The 19,941-nt window shown below is 55.8% G+C and overlaps 2 protein-coding genes across 2 annotated transcripts; both read right to left on the reverse strand.

Moving 5' to 3' along the window:
• Window positions 1-1,764: 1,764 nt before the first annotated feature.
• On the reverse strand, window positions 1,765-4,442 carry GJA4 (gap junction protein alpha 4). The gene is made up of 2 exons (XM_045548307.1): window positions 4,328-4,442; window positions 1,765-3,237 (listed from the first exon to the last, which is right to left on the reverse strand). The coding sequence occupies exon 2, from the start codon at window positions 3,218-3,220 to the stop codon at window positions 2,219-2,221; it is 1,002 nt and encodes a 333-aa protein (XP_045404263.1). The 5' UTR covers window positions 3,221-3,237; window positions 4,328-4,442; the 3' UTR covers window positions 1,765-2,218.
• Window positions 4,443-10,296: 5,854 nt separating this feature from the next.
• GJB3 (gap junction protein beta 3) lies at window positions 10,297-14,378 on the reverse strand. The gene is made up of 2 exons (XM_045548308.1): window positions 14,297-14,378; window positions 10,297-11,785 (listed from the first exon to the last, which is right to left on the reverse strand). Exon 2 carries the CDS (start codon window positions 11,749-11,751, stop codon window positions 10,954-10,956), a length of 798 nt encoding a protein of 265 aa, XP_045404264.1. The 5' UTR covers window positions 11,752-11,785; window positions 14,297-14,378; the 3' UTR covers window positions 10,297-10,953.
• Window positions 14,379-19,941: the final 5,563 nt, after the last annotated feature.

A 19,941-nucleotide genomic window follows, 5' to 3' on the forward strand; every position in this document is an offset into this window, starting at 1 on the left:
AAATAGGGATTTTCCAGAGGTTAAATTCCAAGTTAATTTGAGGTCATTAGGGTGAGTCCTAATCCACTATGACTGGTCCCTTTCAAGCTAGGACAGGTAGGGAAAACCAGAAACACAGGCTTCTAGGGCCCTCAGGTAGGGCTGGCTCTGAGACCAACCTCTAACCCACAGCCTCTGGCCGCTCACCCTGGCTAGGGGAGAATTCCTTAGAAGACCTCAACTTCCTGGGCTCATGCTCGTCCAACGTGTGGACAGATTTCTTTCTGCCCTGTCTAACTCAATCCCTCATTTCACAGCCAAAGTGAATGCTGGGCTAGGCCCATGAGGAATGAAAGTGTCTCCTTGGCGATGCTTAGAGACTTGCTGAGATAGGCACCTACTAAGCAGGGGTCCAGATCCCTGAGAGATAGAGGTCATCACTGGAGACTAGCTGGAGAAGTCACGGAGGGCTTCCTGGAGGAGGAAGGATGTATGTTAGCCTTGCTGGAAAGTGTGAGCTGAATTTCACTACGTGCTACGTTGAGCCAGGCATAGTCATATGCTTTCTCTTATTTTATTTCTTGTCGCATGTGAGGCAGGCAGTGTTATCTGTGTCTTAGAGATGAGAAAACTGAGACTCAGGGGAGTGAAATGATTGACTCCAAACCACATAGCTTGTACATATTGGAGGAAGCATTTAACACATTGGCTGGCACACTAGAAAAAAAAATTTTTTTTCCTTGGGGCCACGGTGTTATATTATGAAAATAGAATAAAAACTTTGAAAACAAAGGATCTTTTCTAATTTAATGAAAAATTAAATCAACCCCTCATAAAGGCATCGTGGCTCTCAAGGAAAAACATGTGGCCACATGAGAAGGACTCATTCCCTCCTCCAGCCCCAGCCATCCCCGGGTAGGGAGGACGACCAGCTTGCTCACAAGGGTCACTACCTGAGGGCTCTCCCCTCCCTGGGTCACCTTCCACGTGGAAAGTCAGTTTGGCCAACAGTGGGTTAATCCTCAGCCCTGCCTCCTGCATTCTAGATGGCTCGTCAGGCCACAAGCACCCGCTCCACCCCCTGGCCATTCCCCTGCTCTAGGCCTTTGCACGAGCTGTCTCCTCTGCTTGAATCTCAGTGTTCTTTCCCTACCCAGTGAACTCCAGTTCAATTGCTCATTTTTTTCCTGCAGCCTTTGTGACTCATTGGCAAGGTTCAGTCCCTTCCACTTCTGCATACTGCCATTGTCTGTTCTGAGTTTTGGGTGCATGGAGAGATGATTTAGATCCTTAAGTTGCTCCTTCTGGTGGGCAGACTAGAAAGCGCCAAGGTAGGAAGGACAAGTGACTGAAACCTCCCTTTCCAAATCCCAAGGGGTCCAGGATGAGGTGGGAATGCAGGGCCCGTGTGAATTGGACTGTGAGGGGCTTGAGTGGCAGGCTTGCTTGGGGAGCAAACTGTCCAGTTAGGAAGCACATTGTCAGGGGTGGTGTGGCCGGGCCACCGGATGGGCATGGGGCAGGCAGGGCAAGGACGCTGCTTTGGCCACTGATTAATGGGCTGGGGCTGTGGGGACGAAAAGAGGCATTTCAAAAGCAGAACACTTAGGGCTGTTGAAGGCAGAAGGTATGAGTTAGAGGGTTTAAGATGCTGGGTGGAGCTGGGGTTGCAGAGACCGAAGACAGATGATGTAGGACCAAAAAGAAAACCAAGTCTGGTCAAAATAACTCTCTGTCCCTGGCCCTCCCTGAAGCACACCAGGACAGTATCAATACACACCTAGCTTGTGATCAAGTCCTGTTTATTTTAGAAGCATAAACAGTAGAACTAGGAAGGAGTGATGAAAACAAGGCAGCAGTCCCCCTGACAGGCGAGATCCAACACAGGCTCTGTCCGTGTGACCAAGGCCAACCCAGAAGCCCCGGTCTGCCTTCTCCTGTGAGGACAACCTGGGCAGGGGTGAATCTTCCATAAGGGTGGGGTTGGGTGAGTTGGCTCTGGGTCCCCCTGGAGCAGGTGAAAAAGGCTAGAGGGCTCACAACACCCTTGGCCAAGAGCACCCCATGCGGGCCCTGTGCCTGGGGCAAACCCACCTTCTGGACAGAAGCCATGGTGCTCTCTGGTCACCAGGAAGGCCCCAGGTGTTCAAGAACTACCTGCAGTGAGGTCCCCTGGCCAGCAAGCACCTGCTTCTCCAGTCTAGTCACTTCTCTGTTGGTTGACATAAGCCCCAGGCCCCTACACATACTGCTTCTTGGAAGCAGAGCTGCTGGGGCGACTGGGGGATTTCCGGCCACCCTGCGGGGGTGGGTCCAGGAAGAGGGGGGTTCTGGAAGAAGCCAGCCTCTCCTCTGTGGTCAGGTTGGCCCAGTTCTGCTCACTGGATGAGAGCCCGTTATAGGTGGGGCATGGTGGGGACGAGGGCCCCTGGCCCATGGGGAGGTAGAAGAAGACCTGGTCCGTGTAAGGGTCTGAGGAGGTTCCCTGGGCTGGAGGGGTGTCCTGGCCCTGCCGGGCCCTCACTCCCCGGCTGAGGCAGCGGCACAGCAGGTACACCAGCTCCAGCAGGTTGAGCACCAAGGAGATGAGTCCGACCACCAGCATAAAGATGATGAAGATGGTCTTCTCCGTGGGGCGGGAGACGAAGCAGTCCACGAGGTAGGGGCAGGGTGCCCGCTGGCACACAAACACGGGCTCCATGGTCCAGCCATAGAGGCGCCACTGGCCATAGAGGAAGCCTGCCTCTAGCACACTCTTGCAGAGCACGCTGGCCACGTAAGTGCCCATCAGCGCTCCACGGATCCGCAGGTGACCATCCTCTGCCACTGAGATCTTGGCCATCTGGCGCTCTATGGCCACCAGCGCCCGCTCCACCTGTGGATCCTTGGCTGGCAGTGCCCGCAGCTCCCCCTCCTTCTGCCGCAGCCGCTCCTCTCGCCGAGACAGGTAAATGACGTGGCCCAGGTAGACCAGGGTGGGCGTGCTGACGAAGAGGAACTGCAGCACCCAGTAGCGGATGTGGGAGATGGGGAAGGCCTGGTCGTAGCAGACGTTGGTGCAGCCTGGCTGGAGCGTGTTACACTCGAAATCCGACTGCTCGTCACCCCACACCGACTCACCGGCCAGCCCCAGGATGAGGATGCGGAAGATGAACAGCACCGTCAGCCAGATCTTGCCCACCACAGTCGAGTGCTCCTGGACCTGGTCCAGCAGCTTCTCGAGGAAGCCCCAGTCACCCATGGCTGCCGGGCCTGTGTCTGCAGGGACAGAGCATCAGCGCGTCAGCGCAGCATCCTTCTCACTCGCCCCAGCAGCAGCCCTGCAGGGAAACCCCATCCCACTGGCCTGGGTAAGGTGGATCTTAGGAGGATGGCTGCTAAGCTCTTTCTGTGGCTGCCCTCTGCTTCTCTGAATGGCCCTGGGTACGGCCACGGTCCCTGCCTAATCACACATCTGTGTCCCTCTTGTCCCCAGCCAGAACCCCAGGATGGCCACAGGCCAAGGAGACATGGATCAAGTTGAGGTTCCTTTGCCTATGGGAACAGAGAATTTGAGGAACTTATCCGAGGCAGCACAGCTGGGCATGCCCTTTCCTGCTTTTGCCCAAGGCTGGCCACCCCAGACGGCGGGGGATGGCGGTGGTAGAGGTGCTATCAGCAGCTTTCTAGGCACTCAGAGCCTCAGGTCCCTGCCAGCCTCCAGCCTCTCCCCTCCCTATCTCCCCCAGCTGGCCTTGACTGTAATCTTTGAGCTTGCAGTTGGAGGGGGGATGGGGTTTAGAAGCTGAAGGCAGCATCTTGCATTAGCTCTACGTGTCAGCTATAGCGAGCACCTGCCACTTAAGCAGGGACACTTGGTGCTGTCCTCTGCCTCCACCCCCACCCCTCCCCTCCAAAGCTGTTGCTGCCAAATTCTAGGCTCTTGAAAGGAATTGCCATTGCAGGGTGGAGGCACGGGCCACATGGTTCCCAAAACATTTCGGGGGAAGGACGGCAGGGGCAGGGGAGGGGGCAGTGCCCTTTCGCGGGGTGGAGGCTGTGTAGGGCCAGGCTCTGGAGCCAGGCCTGGGTGCAAATCTTGGCTCTTTCTTACTAACTGGAGCCTGGGAGAAGTAACAACCTCCGAGCGCCTCAGTCTCCTCTCTGGTAAAGTGCAAACAACAATGTTCCTGCCTCGGGGCTGCTATAAATTCTATGAGAAAACGGCAGGAACCGCACTCAGCACGGAGCTGGCCAAGGGCAGGCGACCCGCCCCGCAGCCACCCTCAGTCCCGGGCTGTGGCGGGACCCCTGTCCCCCGCCGGACCTCCCGCTAGCAGGTGGCGCCCCCGTCCCTCCCCCGACTCACCGCCTGCCTGCCGGGCAGCCCAGGTGGCGGCGGGGACGATGCTGGAGCGGGGCCCGCGGGAGCCGTGCGGGACCTGCCGGCGGCGCGGGCGGCGGGCGGGGCGCCTTAAATAGCGCCGGGGGCGGGGTGGGGGCAGGAAACGCGGCGGGGAGGGCGGCGGGGCCCTGAGAGGGACGGGGGCGGGGACTGGGAGGTGCGGACGCCCTGAGCCCACTCACGGGAGGTGGCAGTGTGAACTGGGGACGCCAAGAGGGGCTGTGAAGCCCCCTGCCCTTCCTCTCCTCTGCTCTCCATTCACCAGGTGTGCCAGGCTGACTAAACTCTCCTCCCCTGCGATCTTTGGCCATGGAAGGGGCTTCTCCCAGGCCAGGATTCTCCAGGGTGGCTGGATTAGGTGGCAGTAAGGGCGGTGGATCCCAGCAACTGGCCTGCGGGGCTGTGAGGGGTGGCCGATAGGGACGAGGGGTGGGGGCCACTCATTTGTCAGGTGGCCCTAGTATGCCAGGACGCGGCCATCAAGGCCAATTATGGCATGGGGAACCATGGTGGGAGACGGGGTAATAATCCACACGTCCTTGAGTCTATGGGATCTGGGGTCTTCCAGAATTCTCAGACATCCCCATGCCTGGGCAGGCTCAGAGGTCACTAAGCAGCTCCGATGGGCCGCTTGAGACTCAGGGTGGGGGGAACCTCCTGACCTTTAGCTTGGATCCCATTTTCATGCGTCTAAATGGTGTGTGGGGGGCATCCAGAGGGAATAAAGGGGTGGCAGACCCCGCCGTCATTCGTTTGGGCATCACCCACGGTGGATGAAGGTTAAGCAGGGGAGCTGGGGATACCACACTACACCCGCCAGCCTGGTCTCTGGCCTCCAGCTTTCACTGGCAGATGCAGGGACTGAGCATCTCAACCCTTGGATAACGGTAAAATTACAGATGTGGGAAGTTGTCCTGAGAAGTACTGGGTGATTGACAGGGAACTTGGTTAGGAACATTTCCCGGAGGAGGATGCATCAGCCAGAGGAAGGGGGAAGAACATTCTAGGCAGAGGAACAGCATGAGCAAGGGTTCAAAGGCCTGGAGCTGTGAGGTCTGGAGATGGTGGCCACTGTCCCCAGAGTGCTGAGACGTTATTGGTGGCAGAACCCAGAAGTTGAGCCTTTGCTATTGACGCCTGCATCCTTAAGCAAGTTGCTTAAAACCCTGTGCAAGAACAGACAATTCACTGCAGAATGAGGATAGTAATAGTACCTATTTTGTGAGGTTGATGGGAGATCCAATCAAAACACGAGAGTAATATTGGTACATAAAATTCTCAAGGGGGTGGTAGCTAAAAATATTGTGACAAAACATTTGTAACAAAAAGGATCTGTGTGTTGGTCTTGGAGCAGAAGAGGCCAGGGGCTCAGGGCAGAGCGGTGGTGGGGGCTGGGGTGGCTGAGGACAGGGAAGGTGGCAGGTGAGTGCCTGGGGCTGGCGGCAGAAGGGTCCCTGTTTCTCCACCACGGGATCCAGTCCTTGGACTCCCAGGGCCCCAGGCCTGGTCCTTGAGTGTTCCATCTCCAGCCGGGGCAGGAGGACATCTGGGGGAGCAAATGGGAGCGCTCAGACCTCAGGACTTCAGGGATGGCCGCCCCTAGGGGATCGTGGGGAGCTGTTTCCTCTCCAGGCCTCTCCCTCAGGGCCAGGCTGAGCTGGGCCTCCTGGATTTCCAAAGCTGACAACTGCCCCACTTAGTTCTGACCCTTGAGGGCATGAGAACGGAGGCCCCTGGAGCCTGCTTCTCACCACGCCCCACGGCAGCCTCTGCTCCCTCCCCAGCTCCTCTCCTGGGGCTGGGCCCAGCTCTCCCAAAGCCTTTCTGATCCGAACTCCTTGGAAGGAGGGAAGAGGCTGGAGGGCTGGGGGGTGACGTCAGGGCTGCCCTCACCCTCCTCTGACCCCTTCCTCAGGGGCTCTGGAGGTCAGGGCTTGAATAACCTGGCCCCCTCCCCAGACCAAGAAGCAGCTGGGATCAGCCGAGCCAGTAGTCCCCACAACCTGGCCATTCCATCTGGGAAACATCCCTGGAACCCCACACTTACCCCCATTCCCATTGCCCTGACCCTGTTCAGGCGGCCACCAGCTCAGTGGCCTCCCAACTGGTCTCCAGGCCTCTAGCCCCACCCCTCCAAGCCAGCCTTCACCCTTCCCTAGAAACCTGACCGCGACATTGCCTGCTCAAAACCTGTCTGTGGCTCCCCATGCTCTCCGGGTGGGGCCCAAGCTGTCCAGCCTCCAGGCCGTGGCCACTTCTCCATCCTCAGCCCTCTCCCCCTTTTGCTCTGCGGCCCGGCCCTATCTAACTGCCTGTGGTTCTCTGTGTGCTCTTGCCTTTGTCCCTGCTGTCCCCTCTGCACAGAGCAGCCTCATATGCTAAACCCTATGAATCTTTCAGGACTTTTCTCAGATGTCACCTTCTCCCAGAAGTCCCCTTACTGGCCTCCACTGGGTTAGGTGTACCTTTCTGCTCTCAGCAGCTCAGGTACTGCCCAGGGATGCACTGTTTTTTTTGTTGTTGTTTATTTATTTGTGTATATATATTTCCAGGAACGCTGTTTTGAGAATGTTTTCTTATTTTTAATTGTGGTTAAAAACCCACGTACCATAAAATTTACCACCTTAACCATTTTAAGTGTGCGGTTCGGTAGTGTCGAGTGTATTCACATTGTTGTGCAACAGGTCTCCAGAACATTTTATCTTGCAAAACTGAAACTCTGTACCCACAAAACAACCCCCCCAACCCCTGGGTGCAATGTTTACTTCTCTTCAGTCCCCTCCGCCATCAGACTGTGAGTCCCTTGAGGGCAGGCAGCTGGGTCTTGTTTATACCCCACCACTGTCAGGGCACCAGGCCAGTCTGTGAATTTATTAATTCAACAGATAGTTACTGAGCACCTCCTGGGGGCCATGGCACTGTCCTAGACACTGGAGATCAACCAGGAAACAACAAAAAATCCCTGTCCTCAGAAATTTTACATTCTAGCTGGGGGAAGACGCACAATAATATAGGACATGTTAGATGTGGATAAACGCTACAGGGAAAATAGAGTAGGGAGGGTTGCAAGTGCAAGGGGTGGCAAGTTTCAATTTCAAATAGAAGAGAAAGGAAATCCTTGCTGAGCTGCTGACCTGTGATGCGAGTCCCGAAGGAAGGGAGGGAGCCCCGTGGCTGTCTGGGGGGCAGATCGTTCCAGGCAGAGGGACCCAGCATGCAAAGGCCCTGTGGCAGGAGTGCACCTGGTGTTTCCTGCTTGAGGAACAGCCAGGAGGTTAGCGTGGCTGGAGCGGGTGAGCATGGAGGAGAGATGAATTTAGAAAGGAACAGGCGAGGTGTGGGGTAGGGCAGATCTTTTGAGCCCTCTAAGGCCTGTGTAAGATGCCTTTGGAGGTTTAGGGCAGAGGAGTGACATGGCCTGACTTGCATTTTGACAGGATCCCCTGGCTGCCGTGCTTGGGACAGACTATGAGGGCGGGTGGCAGACTCAGACATCGCCTTCAGTGTAGGACTTGCTGCCCCATGTGTGGAGCCTGGTGAGGTGACAGCCTCCACCTGGCAGCACTTCCAGGTGCGCTGCTGCTGTCCAGGTGGAACAAGCTCTTCTTGGGGTGGCCCCAGGCAATGCCTGGGCCACAGGTGGTCAGTGAGGGCCCTCTTCCTGGTTTATGCATGGCCGTCTTCTGCTTGTGTTCGCAAATGGTGGAGAGAGAAAGATCATTTCTCTCATGTCTCTTCTTATAAGGTCACTGATCCCATTCAGGAGGGCTCATTTCAACATATGAATTTTGGGGGGACGTAAACATTCAGGCCACATGGGAGCTTGGACCAGGGTGAATGAATACAAAATAATTTCCTGTTTACCTCGGGCTGCTGGATGGCTGTGACTTTATGCGGTACATGTGGGCTTGAAGACTATAAGAAATCTCAATCTATCACCCGCATGATCAAAGGAAGCTTGCAGTGCATCCTCATGCGATGGGGACAGAGAAGGTAGAGGTGTGTACCCTGAGAAGGCCAAAGGAACGTGAGGGCCACCTTGTGGTGACAGTGGTGTGCCCTGGGGACTCAGTGGTGAACAGTAGCACGGTACATGCTGAACGGGATCAGTGAGCTGCACTGCTCGGAACAGCTCCAGTCCCAAAGGCGGGATGTGCAGGGCAGGGCTGGAATGTCCCCTCCTCCACGGCCCTGGCCCACGGCCTGGAGAAACGGGCCCAGGACTGGGAGTTCAGTCCACGCTGAGCATTCAGTCTCTGCTGGGGTAGCCAGTGGCGTTCTCTGGTTGTTCTGACCTGCAAGCCACCCTTGGCCAGGCAGCCAGAACCACCCAGGAAGATGCTGGAATGTAGGTGGAGATTACCCCTCCCTGAGACCTTTGTAACTCGCCAGCTGCAGTTGAAGCTGACCTGTGTTGCATCGGGCAAAGACTTTCCTAAGTATAGTTGTACCCTGCCCCGCTATTGACTGAATACAATAGCGCTGTGCTAATGTTTTACCTATAGGGTCTCTTTTATCTCTACAACAACATGCAAGTAGGAACTGTCCCAGGTGCTGTGCTGAATATAGTCCTTTGCACTCAGATGCATTCTCCAACCTGCTCTGTGCCCCAGGAGGCTGACTTACCCTCTAACGTGTGGTTGGGCTTGGACAACGGGAGCTGCTGGCAGGCGAGCAGGAGATGGGAGAGTGAAGTTGGGGGGCTTATCTGGTGGTTGTGGATGGTGCATCCCACAGCTGCTGTCCACTGTTATCCCGGTACTAGCTGCAGGGTGCTGCAGCATCCCTTGTGGGTTTCCTCAATTATGCCCATGCCTTTGAAAGTCTCGGAGACTCTCTTTAAAGTTACTTGGTTTGAATGTTCCTTCCCTCTGTTTTCTGTTGGGCCCTGATTGGTACATTCCCATTGTATTGATGACAAGACTGAGGCTCTGAAAGCCTGCCCAAGGTGCAGCATGATGAAGCTGTGCTCATGAAGTGGTCAAACTCTGATTCGGTCATGGACGTGGGGAACAGTGGCAGCCCAGCCCTGGGCCCTTTAAACTGGGCTGGCTTATCCACCCCCTTACTGGCCACTCACGAGGGCAAAGATGGGGCCCGGCCTGCTCTGTCTACACGACGTCTCTCCTTGCTTGCTTTGGCTCTTGGTTCCGGCCTTGGCTTTGCTGGTCACTGAACGTTCCTATGGGTTAGTGTAGCCTTGCACCCCCTTTTGCTTCCCATTCTGGTCTGGGCTCGGGGGATGGTGTCCTCTTCTACATAGCAGGTCATGACTCAGCTGTGAGCCACCCCAGGGTTGCTTAGCACAGGGCTGAGTCTGCAGCTCTGTCCGCCCCAGACTCTTAGCTCTCTGGGCTCAGGTCCTACTTCCCTGCGCAGTCCCAGCACCCCCCGGGCCCTGGCGTGGAGAAAGTGCTCGGGGGAAACGGAGCGAGCCGAGGGAAACGCGGGCTGAGGCTGCGACTGCACGCCCTAGAGCGGACTCCGTGGCGTTGAGAAGGTCAATAGTGAGTGAGTGTATGAACAACAGGGATTGTGTGTACACAAGGTGGAGACGTGGGTTGTGGCGGCAGTGACTGGGTGAGAAGGAGGAGACAGTGTGGCTGTCTATAATGAGAGTGACAGTGATTGTGTCTACTGGGGCAGAGGCCAATTACGAAGGCTGAGGGTCTGCAGTAGAGGGAGCACAGCACCCTCTGGTGGCCACGACCGGAATCCCGACATATACTTGGGGAGGGTCATCCCAGCTCCACCCAGCCACCCCCAGTCCCGCCTGTCAACCCCAGCCACCCCCCCAGCTTCCAGCCACAGCCACAGCCCCCACGCTAGTTTCTCCCCCAGCCTTGGAGCTCTTTCCCTTTCTCAGGGCTACGTTCCCTGCCCCCCGGGGTCCCGTGGGCGGGAGTGTGGAAGAACGGAGGACAGAGCCAGCCTGTATAAAACTCGGCCTTTACTGATTGCAAGGAAAGCACCTTGGGGATGTTCCTGGCAGGGGGCTGCGGGGAGGAAGATGGAGCAGGGTTTGGGGGAGGGGGGCTCCTCTGAGGGAAGTAGCGACACGAGGACCCCTGGGTGTCTCCAGCACCTTCCCAAGCTCACTCTCCAGCTGCCAGACCTCCGGCTGCTGGGAGAAGACCTCTCCACCTTGGGAATCTGGGCAGCTCCTCCCAGGGGAGGGAAGAGTCCTTTTGGTCCCGAGTCCAGCCCAGGGCAAACATTTCTCTTTGTGTGGCCTCCAGGCTCCTGTGCCTGCTGTTGTCTCTGCTTGGGAGCTCTTCTCACCTCTCTGGCACATGATCTGCCCGATCACTCCTCCTGGGTTAGCCAGAAGCCCTGCTGTGAGCGCCCTAAGCGACCCCTTGCATGGCACGCATATAGCCTGTCTCCTCTGAGGGCTGGCGCTGGGCCTGTGGATTACCTGTCCGCAGGTGGACAGCCCAGTGGACAGCACCAAAAAGCATCTGCCGAAAGGGAAATTGGATAGCTTAGTGAATTCAAACTGGGGTACCCAGCCCCCAAGGGACCCTCCACCCTGCAGCACCTCCCTGCCTGTCCCGCCGGCAGCCCCAGTGTGACCCCCAGCCCCGGGGTCAGGTGGGGGTCAGCTTGGGTGCTGAAGCCTGCAGCTTGTCATCGCCTGGGTCCAGACCCAGCTCCCCAGCCTCCACCAGCTTGTGGTGGCAGCGGCAGGTGGAGGACGAGGGGCTGAGGCCCCGCCGGGGCCTGTCCTTGTTCAGGCATCGCAGGAGCCTGTGGAAGATGAGGTAGCAGATCTCGCAGATGGTGAGCACGATGCAGACAGCTGAGGCGCCCACCATGAAGTAGGTGAAGACCTTCTTCTCGGTGGGCCGGGCGATGTAGCAGTCCACGGTGTTGGGGCAGGGTGCCACGTTGGCACACTGCACCAAGCGTGGCATGCCGAAGCCGTACCAGAGAGTGTGCAGCACGTAGAGGAAGAGGAGCTCGATGAGGAGCTTGAAGATGAGGCTGAGGAGGTAGGTCCACCACAGGCCACCATGCTTCTTGCCCGTGTTGTCATATAGCTTGGCGCACTGGTCACCATGCTTCAGGCGGTGCCTCCGCTCCCGATCCTCGCGGTAGGCCACGTGCAGGATGACCAGAAGCGAGGGGCAGGTGACAAAGATGAGCTGTAGGGCCCAGAGGCGGATGTTGGAGATGGGGAAGAACTCGTCATAGCAGACGTTGGTGCAGCCGGGCTGCTTGGTGTTGCAGTCAAAGTCCTTCTGCTCGTCCCCCCACACGCGCTCTGCGGCCACCACGTACACCAGCACCCGGAAGACAAACACCACCGACAGCCAGATGCGCCCGAACGCCGTGGAGTACTTGTTCACGCCGCTCAGCAGGGCCTGGAACGTCTTCCAGTCCATGGTGCCTGGCGGGGGCTCAGGGGGCCGTGCCCACCTGGGGAAAAAGAGGGAGAACCTTGATATTAATGAATAGGTGACCTTACTGCGCATTACTGCCAGGTGCTGTTCTGAGCTCTGACTTGCTCAGTGATCACACCAACCCTAGCAGACAGTGACTACTATTCTTCCCAAGCTGCAGATAGGAAACTGAGGCACACCAAGGTTAAGTAACCTGCTCCAAGTCACAGAGCTAGTGTGCCAAAGGAAGGGGCTGTGCATTTGCTTATGATAACAGCTGCCATTTACTGTGCCTGACTATGAGCCAGGCTTGCAAACACTTTATGAGCAGGATCTCATTTAATTCTTTCTAACAACCCCTTGAGGTGGATACGACTCTGCTTGCTATTTATAGATGAAGAAACTCATAATCAAATGATTGCAAAGCACATAGTACACAGTAAGTGCTCAATTAATGCTGGCTACTCCTTACTGTGAAGTATAGAGAGCTCAAGTCACTCACCTAGAAGAGGTGGCTTCAAGGGTGGGCTGTGGGTGCCAGGGCCTGCACCTGCCCTCCCTTCTCTGCTGGACGCCTGCCCCAGACCAGATGCTGGAAACTGTCACCCTGTGGCTGCCACTCTCCTAGGAAGCTGGGGTTATGAGTCCCAGTCTTCAGAGGGAAAACTGAGGGAGATAACCTGCCCAAGGTCTCTCAGCCAGTGGGGTGGTAAAGATGGAAGACCAATTCAGGTGGGGGGTCTGTGAGGGAGGTACCGTCTGGCTCCTGGGAGGACACCAGATCCAGGAAATACCTAGAGACATCTCCCCTCTCTGTGCTGGGCCTGAGGGAGCCCCAGCCACGCTGGTTGCCAAGGCCTTGTGGTGGGGCGATGTGCTTTGTTTAGGGCCTCAAATCTCACATCTTTTTCCCAGTCCTGGAGTGACTCAGAGGGTGTGGATGGGTGGGACTGCCTGGGCGTGCTTTGTGTCTGTGCTTTGGTGGGTGTGAGAGCACACGCCTCTCCACATGTGTGTGTGTGTCGGCCCGCAAGCCCATGTGAGCGCTCCCGGAGCTGGGTTTGCACCTCTGAGCATGCGCAATGCCTGAGGGCCCACCACCCTGCTCCAAGCCACCATCGCTGTGGCCAGTATCATTGCCACGACCTCCTCACTGGCTATTCGCTTCCACCCCTGCGCCCCTAGAGGCTATTAGCTTGGTTCCTGTCTCCCTCTTACCTAAAACTCTCCACTAGTGTCTCATCATGCTTAAGGTTAAACCTCTTTAATTCTCACTGTACATTGTACATGATGATTCTACATTCATCAATGATTCAATGATTCAATTCAATGATTCCACACTCTCACCCTCCTCTCCTCCACTCTCACCCTGACTCACTCTGCTCCAGCCACGCTGGGGGCCTTGGAGGATTTGTATTGGTTCCTTCTGCCTGGAATGCTCTTCCTCCAGAACCTTGCATGGCTGGCTCCTTCTCACCACAGAGGTCTCTGCTCCAACATGATCTCCAGATCACCCTGGATCTGAAAGGGCCCTGTTCCTAGTCACTCTGCTCCTGTCTCCTTCATTTTCTTCATAGCACTTAATTACCATTCAAAATTAAAGTCTTTGTCACCTTTTTGTTCTTATTCATCGGCTGTCTCCCCTACTAGCATGTCAGCTTGGTCTTGCTGCTACTGCTATAGGTTTAGTGTCCACTGCTTGGCACATGGTCGGTACTCAATACATGCTGACGGGGTAAACATTCACTCGGTAGCTGGGTGACTTCCAGAAACACTCCTTGATCCCATTTCCTTATCGCTAAAGGGAAATAATTCTGCTTTCTTGGGCTGTCCTAATCATCGCAGGAGACGGTTCCCCTGCAAACGGCCACTCACCCGGTGAGAGTTCAGATACTGAAGTGGTGGCTGGCGCCCTGTCTGCCAGCCCGGAGAGGAAGGGTACCCTGACTGCTGCTTTCACCGGACACCCTCCCGGGGCTGCCTGCCGGGGTGCAGCCCCCTCCCGGGCCCCCACCTTCCAACTCCTGGAGGTGTCTGCCCAGTCCCTCCTGACACACCCCAGGCAGGGGCGGACTCACCCGCCAAGAATTTCCCTCCCAAGCCCGGGCTGGAGACTGGTGGAGCCGGTTCTGGTTCCCCCCAGGCCCCCCAAAGCCAGCTCCCAGCCCAACCGTTTCTTTCCAGCCCCTGGACAGGACAGCGTCCAGCCTTGCCCCCCACCCCCACAATGTCCCCCTGGGATAAGCCCCCGTCCTCCCCGGTTTCCCTCCATTCCAGGCGGCTTGGGAGCTTGCGGACATGGGAGGGGTCGTCCGGGAACCTTCCAGCAGCTGGAGCCCCCAGCGGAGCCAGAATGGAGGGGCGAGAAAGCGGGGGTGGAGTGGAGGGGCGTTGAGGGGCGAGCCCCCCATAGCCACCGCTGCAACCCCTCCGCAGCCCGGCCGCAGGCAGGTGCAAGCCCCCAGCCCCAGCCCCAGCCCCAGCCCCGCGGCGGGAGCTGCCGGGAGCGCTCAGCGGCGCTTGGGGACCCGTCCCGTCCCGCACTTACCGGCAGTGGCGCGGCCACCTCGGGGCCCCGACCCCGCGTCCCCGAGGCCCGCAGCGCAGGCGAGAGCGGCCCGGGCAGGGGCTCGGCGGTCGCGGCGGGGCGCGCGGCGGGGACACCTAGGGACGGCGAGGAGGGAGGAGCCGGCGGGCTGGTCCCTCTAGTCCCGACGCTGCCACGCGCTCCCGGGGCAACCTCCGGAGGCGCTCCCGGCGCGTCTGAGCCTTGGTCTCCTCACGCGTGGAATAGGGGCACTGGTGGCCATGGGCAGGACTGCTGCGAAGGCTCCAGTGAGATCAGGGGCGTGAAGCGCTCTGCAAACTGTTAAGTGCCGGGGCAGGGGGATGGACTACAGTCAGGACGCGCCCACGCTCGTTTGCCCCGGATACGTGCCGGGCCCTGCCTGCTGGGCCCTGTCCCCGCCCGGCGCGGGGCCTTGACCCTATGTGGGGGCACTCCGGGGAACCTGCCCTCGTGCCCTCCCGGCGCGGTAAGTCCTTGGCGGGCAGCCCCAGTGCGCTTCGGAGAGCTGGGGTGGGGGCAGACCCTGTGCCCACAGAGGGAAGGGCAAAGTGAGCCCTGTGCCTGGAAGGGTGAGGGCGGGATGGGGGAGGTTCTGTGCAGAGGTGGGGGGTTGGGGTAGGAGTAGGGGCAGAGCCTGTGCCCTCACCCTCTGCCCAGGGAGGCAGGCCTGTGGCTGGGGTGCGGCAGGGCTGGGCTCTGGGGATAAGGAAGCTTTGTGTTACTTATTAGTGTGTCATGACTGGGAACCTAAGGAGAGCCCCTGGCGCCCCAGCTGCGTGTGGGAAATTCCAGCCTCCCTGGGAGTCCCTGGATCTTAGCGTTGGGCCTGATCCTCGCTGTGTAGACAGAATGTGCCTAGCACGATGGTGACTACACATGGCATTTGCCCAAGACTGTGTGGTTTATGCCTGCAGTCTTGGCATAATTAACGATGCCCGTTTTTACACTCAAAGCATGCCCCCCAAATTAGGAAGATCAATTGTGGTCACCTCCTACTACTCATTCTGGTAGAGAAGTAACACTGAATTGGGAGCTCAGTGACATCTTTGTGCCAGGCACTGTCCCACATCCTCACAGCATCCAGATAAGGAAGGTACGGTCCCTTCTGCTTTGATAAATGAGAACACTGAGCCACAGAGAGGGTAGATGACTTGCTCAGGATCACAAAGTAAGTAATAAAGCCACCTCTAGAGGCCCTGGTAATGTCTTTTCTGGGTAGAGCAAAGTCACAGGACAAAGGCCACTTTTACCTACTGCGATAGTGGCCCTTGAAAACCATTGCTGGGTGGCACTCTTCCACCCACTGGAATGTTTCCATCCCTACCATGTTCCTAAAAATGGTCTGTCAAGGCCACCATGGATCTCCACGATGCTAAACCTGACAGTCACATCTTGTCCCCTGCCCCTAGATCTTCCGAAGCACCTGACGCAACTGGCCACTCCTTCCTTCTCAAAACACTTTCTTCTCTGGGCTTCCTTGCCCTCTTCCCCCCCCTACACTCCTGGGTTCCTCAAAACCTCAGAAGCCTCACATCCAGGTACCTAATGTGGGCATGGCCCAGGGCCCAGTCTCTTCCTTCCCTGGTGAGCTCATTGGTCCTGGGGCTTAAATACCATCCGTTCACTGACAATCCCACGTGTCCAGTGCTGGTCCTGACTTTTCCCTGAACACCAGACTCCGTGGCCCCGTTACCCACCCAACCACCGGGGTTACCAGTTTCTTGTTTTTCATCCTTGAATCATCTGTGCTTGTTCAACTACATAGATACTTTACTTTCTACCTTTAACCTGTGGGTGTATGTTATGTATATTCTTCCGTACTCTGCTTTTTTTTTAATTTAACAAAATATTGGACATTTCCTCCCATCAGTAGATCTAGAGTTGTCTTGCTATTTCTTTTTTTAAACAACTGAATGGTATATAGAAGTGGAATTCTGGGTTTAAGGTTGTGTGCTCTTTTAAAATTTTGACAGATATTGCCCAGTCCCCTCCATAGGTGTATCAGTTTTCACCACCATGAGACAAGAGAGTGCTTGCTTCCCCACGCCTTGCCAATATAGGGCATTATCAAACTTTATGATCTTTGTCAGTGACATCTCATTATACTTTTATTTTGCATTTCTCTTATTATGAGATTGAGCATCTTTTAATATATTTAAGAGCTGGTGCAGTGGCTCAGGCCTGTAATCCCAGCAACTTGGAAGACTGAGGCAGGAGGATTGCTTGAGGCCAGGAGTTTGAGACCTGCCTGGGCAACCTAGTGAAGCCCTATCTCTAAAATAATGAAAAAAAAAAAGTCAGCTGGGCATGGTGATGTGTGCCTGTTGACCCAGTTACTCAGGAGGCTGAGGTGGGAGGATCACTTGAACTCAGGAGTTCAAGGCTGCAGTGAGCTATGTTCCTGCCACTGAACTCCAACCTGGGCAACAGAGCAAGACCCTGTTTCTTTTAAAAATATATGTATATGTATTTAAGAGTCACCTTTGTTTTTCTGTGAACCATCCTTTGCCTTTGCCCATTTTTTTCTATAGGATGGTTGCTTTTTTATTATTGATTTCTTAGGAGCTCTTTACATATTAAGGAAACAAGCCCTCTGTGATACAAACAGACAGACTTCCTCCCACCCACTGTTGTTTGAAATTTGTAATTTGACTTTGTATATGGAGTTTTTACCAGGCAGTATTAAACATGTTTTATGTAGTCAAATGTAGTAATCTTATCTTTTATGGCCTCTGGGTTTGGTTGTAATTAGAAATGCCTTCTCCAGTCTGAGAACTGCAATAAAATTTTCTCATGGTTGCTTCTAGTTAAAGTAGCATTTTCATGATCTAAATCAGATCATGTCACTCCCCTATGAAAGCCTTGCAGTGACTTATCATTACCTTTAGACTAGTACTCACTGACACTGGCCTACAAGGCCCCGAGCATTCCAGTCGTGCCTCTCCTCCCATCCCACATCCCCTCAATCGCTGCTCTCCTGTCTCAGTGGCCTTCTTTCTGGTCCTCGGACAAGCCACATTCATGCCAGCCTATCAGCCTTTGCCTTTGGGGTTCCCTCTGCCCGGGCTGATCTCGTCTGACTCTTCATGGGGTGGGTCCCCCCTCCTTACTCAGATCTCGCCTTCTTATAGAGCTGTTCCCTGGCCCCCCATCGAAAGGCCCCTCACCCCACCTCCTCAGTGTAGTTTCATTACAGTCCCTGAAATTGCCTCCAGGCCAGCAGGGAGCCCTCAGGTCACAATCGCATTCCTGCTGCATCTGCAGGGCTTGGAATGTCACAAACGCTTGGTTACTATTTGTGTAGTAACCGTTGGTGCACACAGGATCTGCATGAGAACTGCCTCTGTGTGTGTGTGTGTGTGTGTGTGTGTGTGTGTGTGTGTGTGTGTGTAAGACTGGGCAGCCGTATGTTAAGGGGTGCAGTGTGGGCCACTTGGGTGTATGCTCGGTGTGGTTGTGAGTGCGTGTGATTGCAGAGATGGCTGTGTGTGAGGTGGTGGTGCGTAGTGGTGTCTGTGGGTGTGGTTGGGTCATTCTGCTCTGGTGACCGGGTGATTTTATTGTGTAGGTCCTGTCATTCTGACCCTTCCAGATGCCAGCCCCTCACTCCTGACACTAGGCAGTGTTCCCAACAACTGGCCTTTGCTTTTTTCTGGAGGGAGCTGGAAGATTTCCACATTCCAGAGAGGCTCCGAGGACCTGAAGGCCTTGCTGTCCACCCTGAATTTCTGCTCTCTGAGGAGGGGAATGTGTGGGAGGCCATCTAGGCCATCCCCTCGCCTCAGGGCAAGGCTGTGCTGCACCAGGGCTCGGCAGCTGCCCCGGCCACCCCCACTCCCCTCAGGGCCTACACCTGCTATCTCGAGGTGGCAGCCCTAAGTCTGCCACTGGCCTCTTCCGGCCCAGCCCTGGCCCAGGCTGGTCTTGCTTCTAGGCCACCCCCTCTGTCTAGAGCTCTGCCCAGGCCTCAGGCAGGGGCTCCCTGGGATGGGGAGGGCCCCCCACCTCTCAGGCTGGGGTTTCCCTGGTGTTTGTGTATGTTCAGCACAGGCCTGGGCCTGAAGCCGTCTCCACCTTGGAGCAGGGGTGGGGGCAGGCAGAAGGCCCTGGAAGGCAGGCTGGGCAGAGGGGTGCGGGCATCCAGCCCTGCTCCAGCATGTCTGGGGCTGTGGGCGGGGAGGGGCGATGTCCCAGGACCCGGGCTGGAGTGTGGCCTTCCTCCCAAGCGTCCAGAGTGGCTCGCAACTTCTGCCCTCACAGCCTAATCCTCCAGTAGAGGTAAAATGCGGCTCTGCTGAGCTACCGTTGGGATGCGGGCATTCTACGTGTACACCCCCTTCTCGCCCACTGAGACCTCGTCCCGCCACCTCTCCTCCTCCATCATCAACCCTTTGCTATTTACTGGATCTTTCCTGTTACAATAAACATGCGGGTATTTCTCCATCTCAAAAAACCCCAAACACCTCCCTTAGCTCCACTTCTTCCAGCCTCTGCCTCATTTTTTTTCCCTCTCATTTACAGCAAAATTCCTCGAAAGAGTTGTCTTGATTCATTATCTCTGTTTTCTCTTATTCTAATCAGGCTCTGGCTTCTCCTAGCACACCCACACTGCTCTTGCCCTGGTCCCCATGGCCGAATCCCACGGCCAGTTTCCAATCCCCGCCATTCCCTGAACTTTGAGCAGCATCGAATGCAGTCAATTCCTCTGGCCTTGACACTTCGTTTGGCCTCCAGGACATCACACGCTCCTGACTGTCCTCCTTCCTTGCTGGACTTTCTTTCTCAGTCTCCTTTTCTGGTTCCTCCAGATCTCCCTGACTTCTAACTGCCGGGGCACCCTGGGACTCAGTCCTTGGACTCCTTCTCTTCTCTGTCCTCACTCATCTCCTGGTAATGTCGTCCAGTCTCAGGCTTTAACACACCAAAATTAGGCTAACAACTCCTGAATACTCATCCGCAGCCTGGATCATTTCCCTAAACCTCGTGCTCACGTGTCCAGCCGTTCATCAACTTTTCCCTGTGGATGGTTAGCAGGCAGCACACACATACCATGTCTCACGTTAAAGCTCTTTACTTATTAGGGCTGCCAGACTAGGAACAAAGCAATAAATAAACCAAACCAGGACACCCGGTTAAATTTGGATTTCAGCTAGTATATGGGACACACTTATATGTAACAAGTACCTACTGTGGATGTAAAATTTGCTTCTCTGGAAACCCACTCCTTTTATTCCCCTTCAACTTGCTCTCTCACTTGCTCTTCTAGGAAGTGGTAATTTTACTCATCTGCCTGTTCGGGCCCCAAACCTTACACTCACCATCCATCCTCTTTTCTCATACCCTGCATTCAATGTCAGGGAATCATTCTGGTGCTACTTTCAAAATATTTTCAGAATCTGGCCACTTCGCACTGACTTCATTAATGTGATTCTGGTAACATTAACCATTTCTTTCCTGGATTATTGAAATAGCCTCTTAACGGGTCTCCCCGCTGCGGCCTTTGCCCGTTTCACTTATTGCTGACACAGCCACCAGCGGGATGGTGCTCCTGTTTGTTCAAAGTGCTGCACCTGCTTCTGACGCACTCGAACTGACAGTCAAAGGCATCAGCAGAGCCTGTAAGA

The sequence above is a fragment of the Lemur catta genome, chromosome 3, assembly GCF_020740605.2.
Source record: "Lemur catta isolate mLemCat1 chromosome 3, mLemCat1.pri, whole genome shotgun sequence".
Taxonomy (NCBI): domain Eukaryota; kingdom Metazoa; phylum Chordata; class Mammalia; order Primates; family Lemuridae; genus Lemur; species Lemur catta.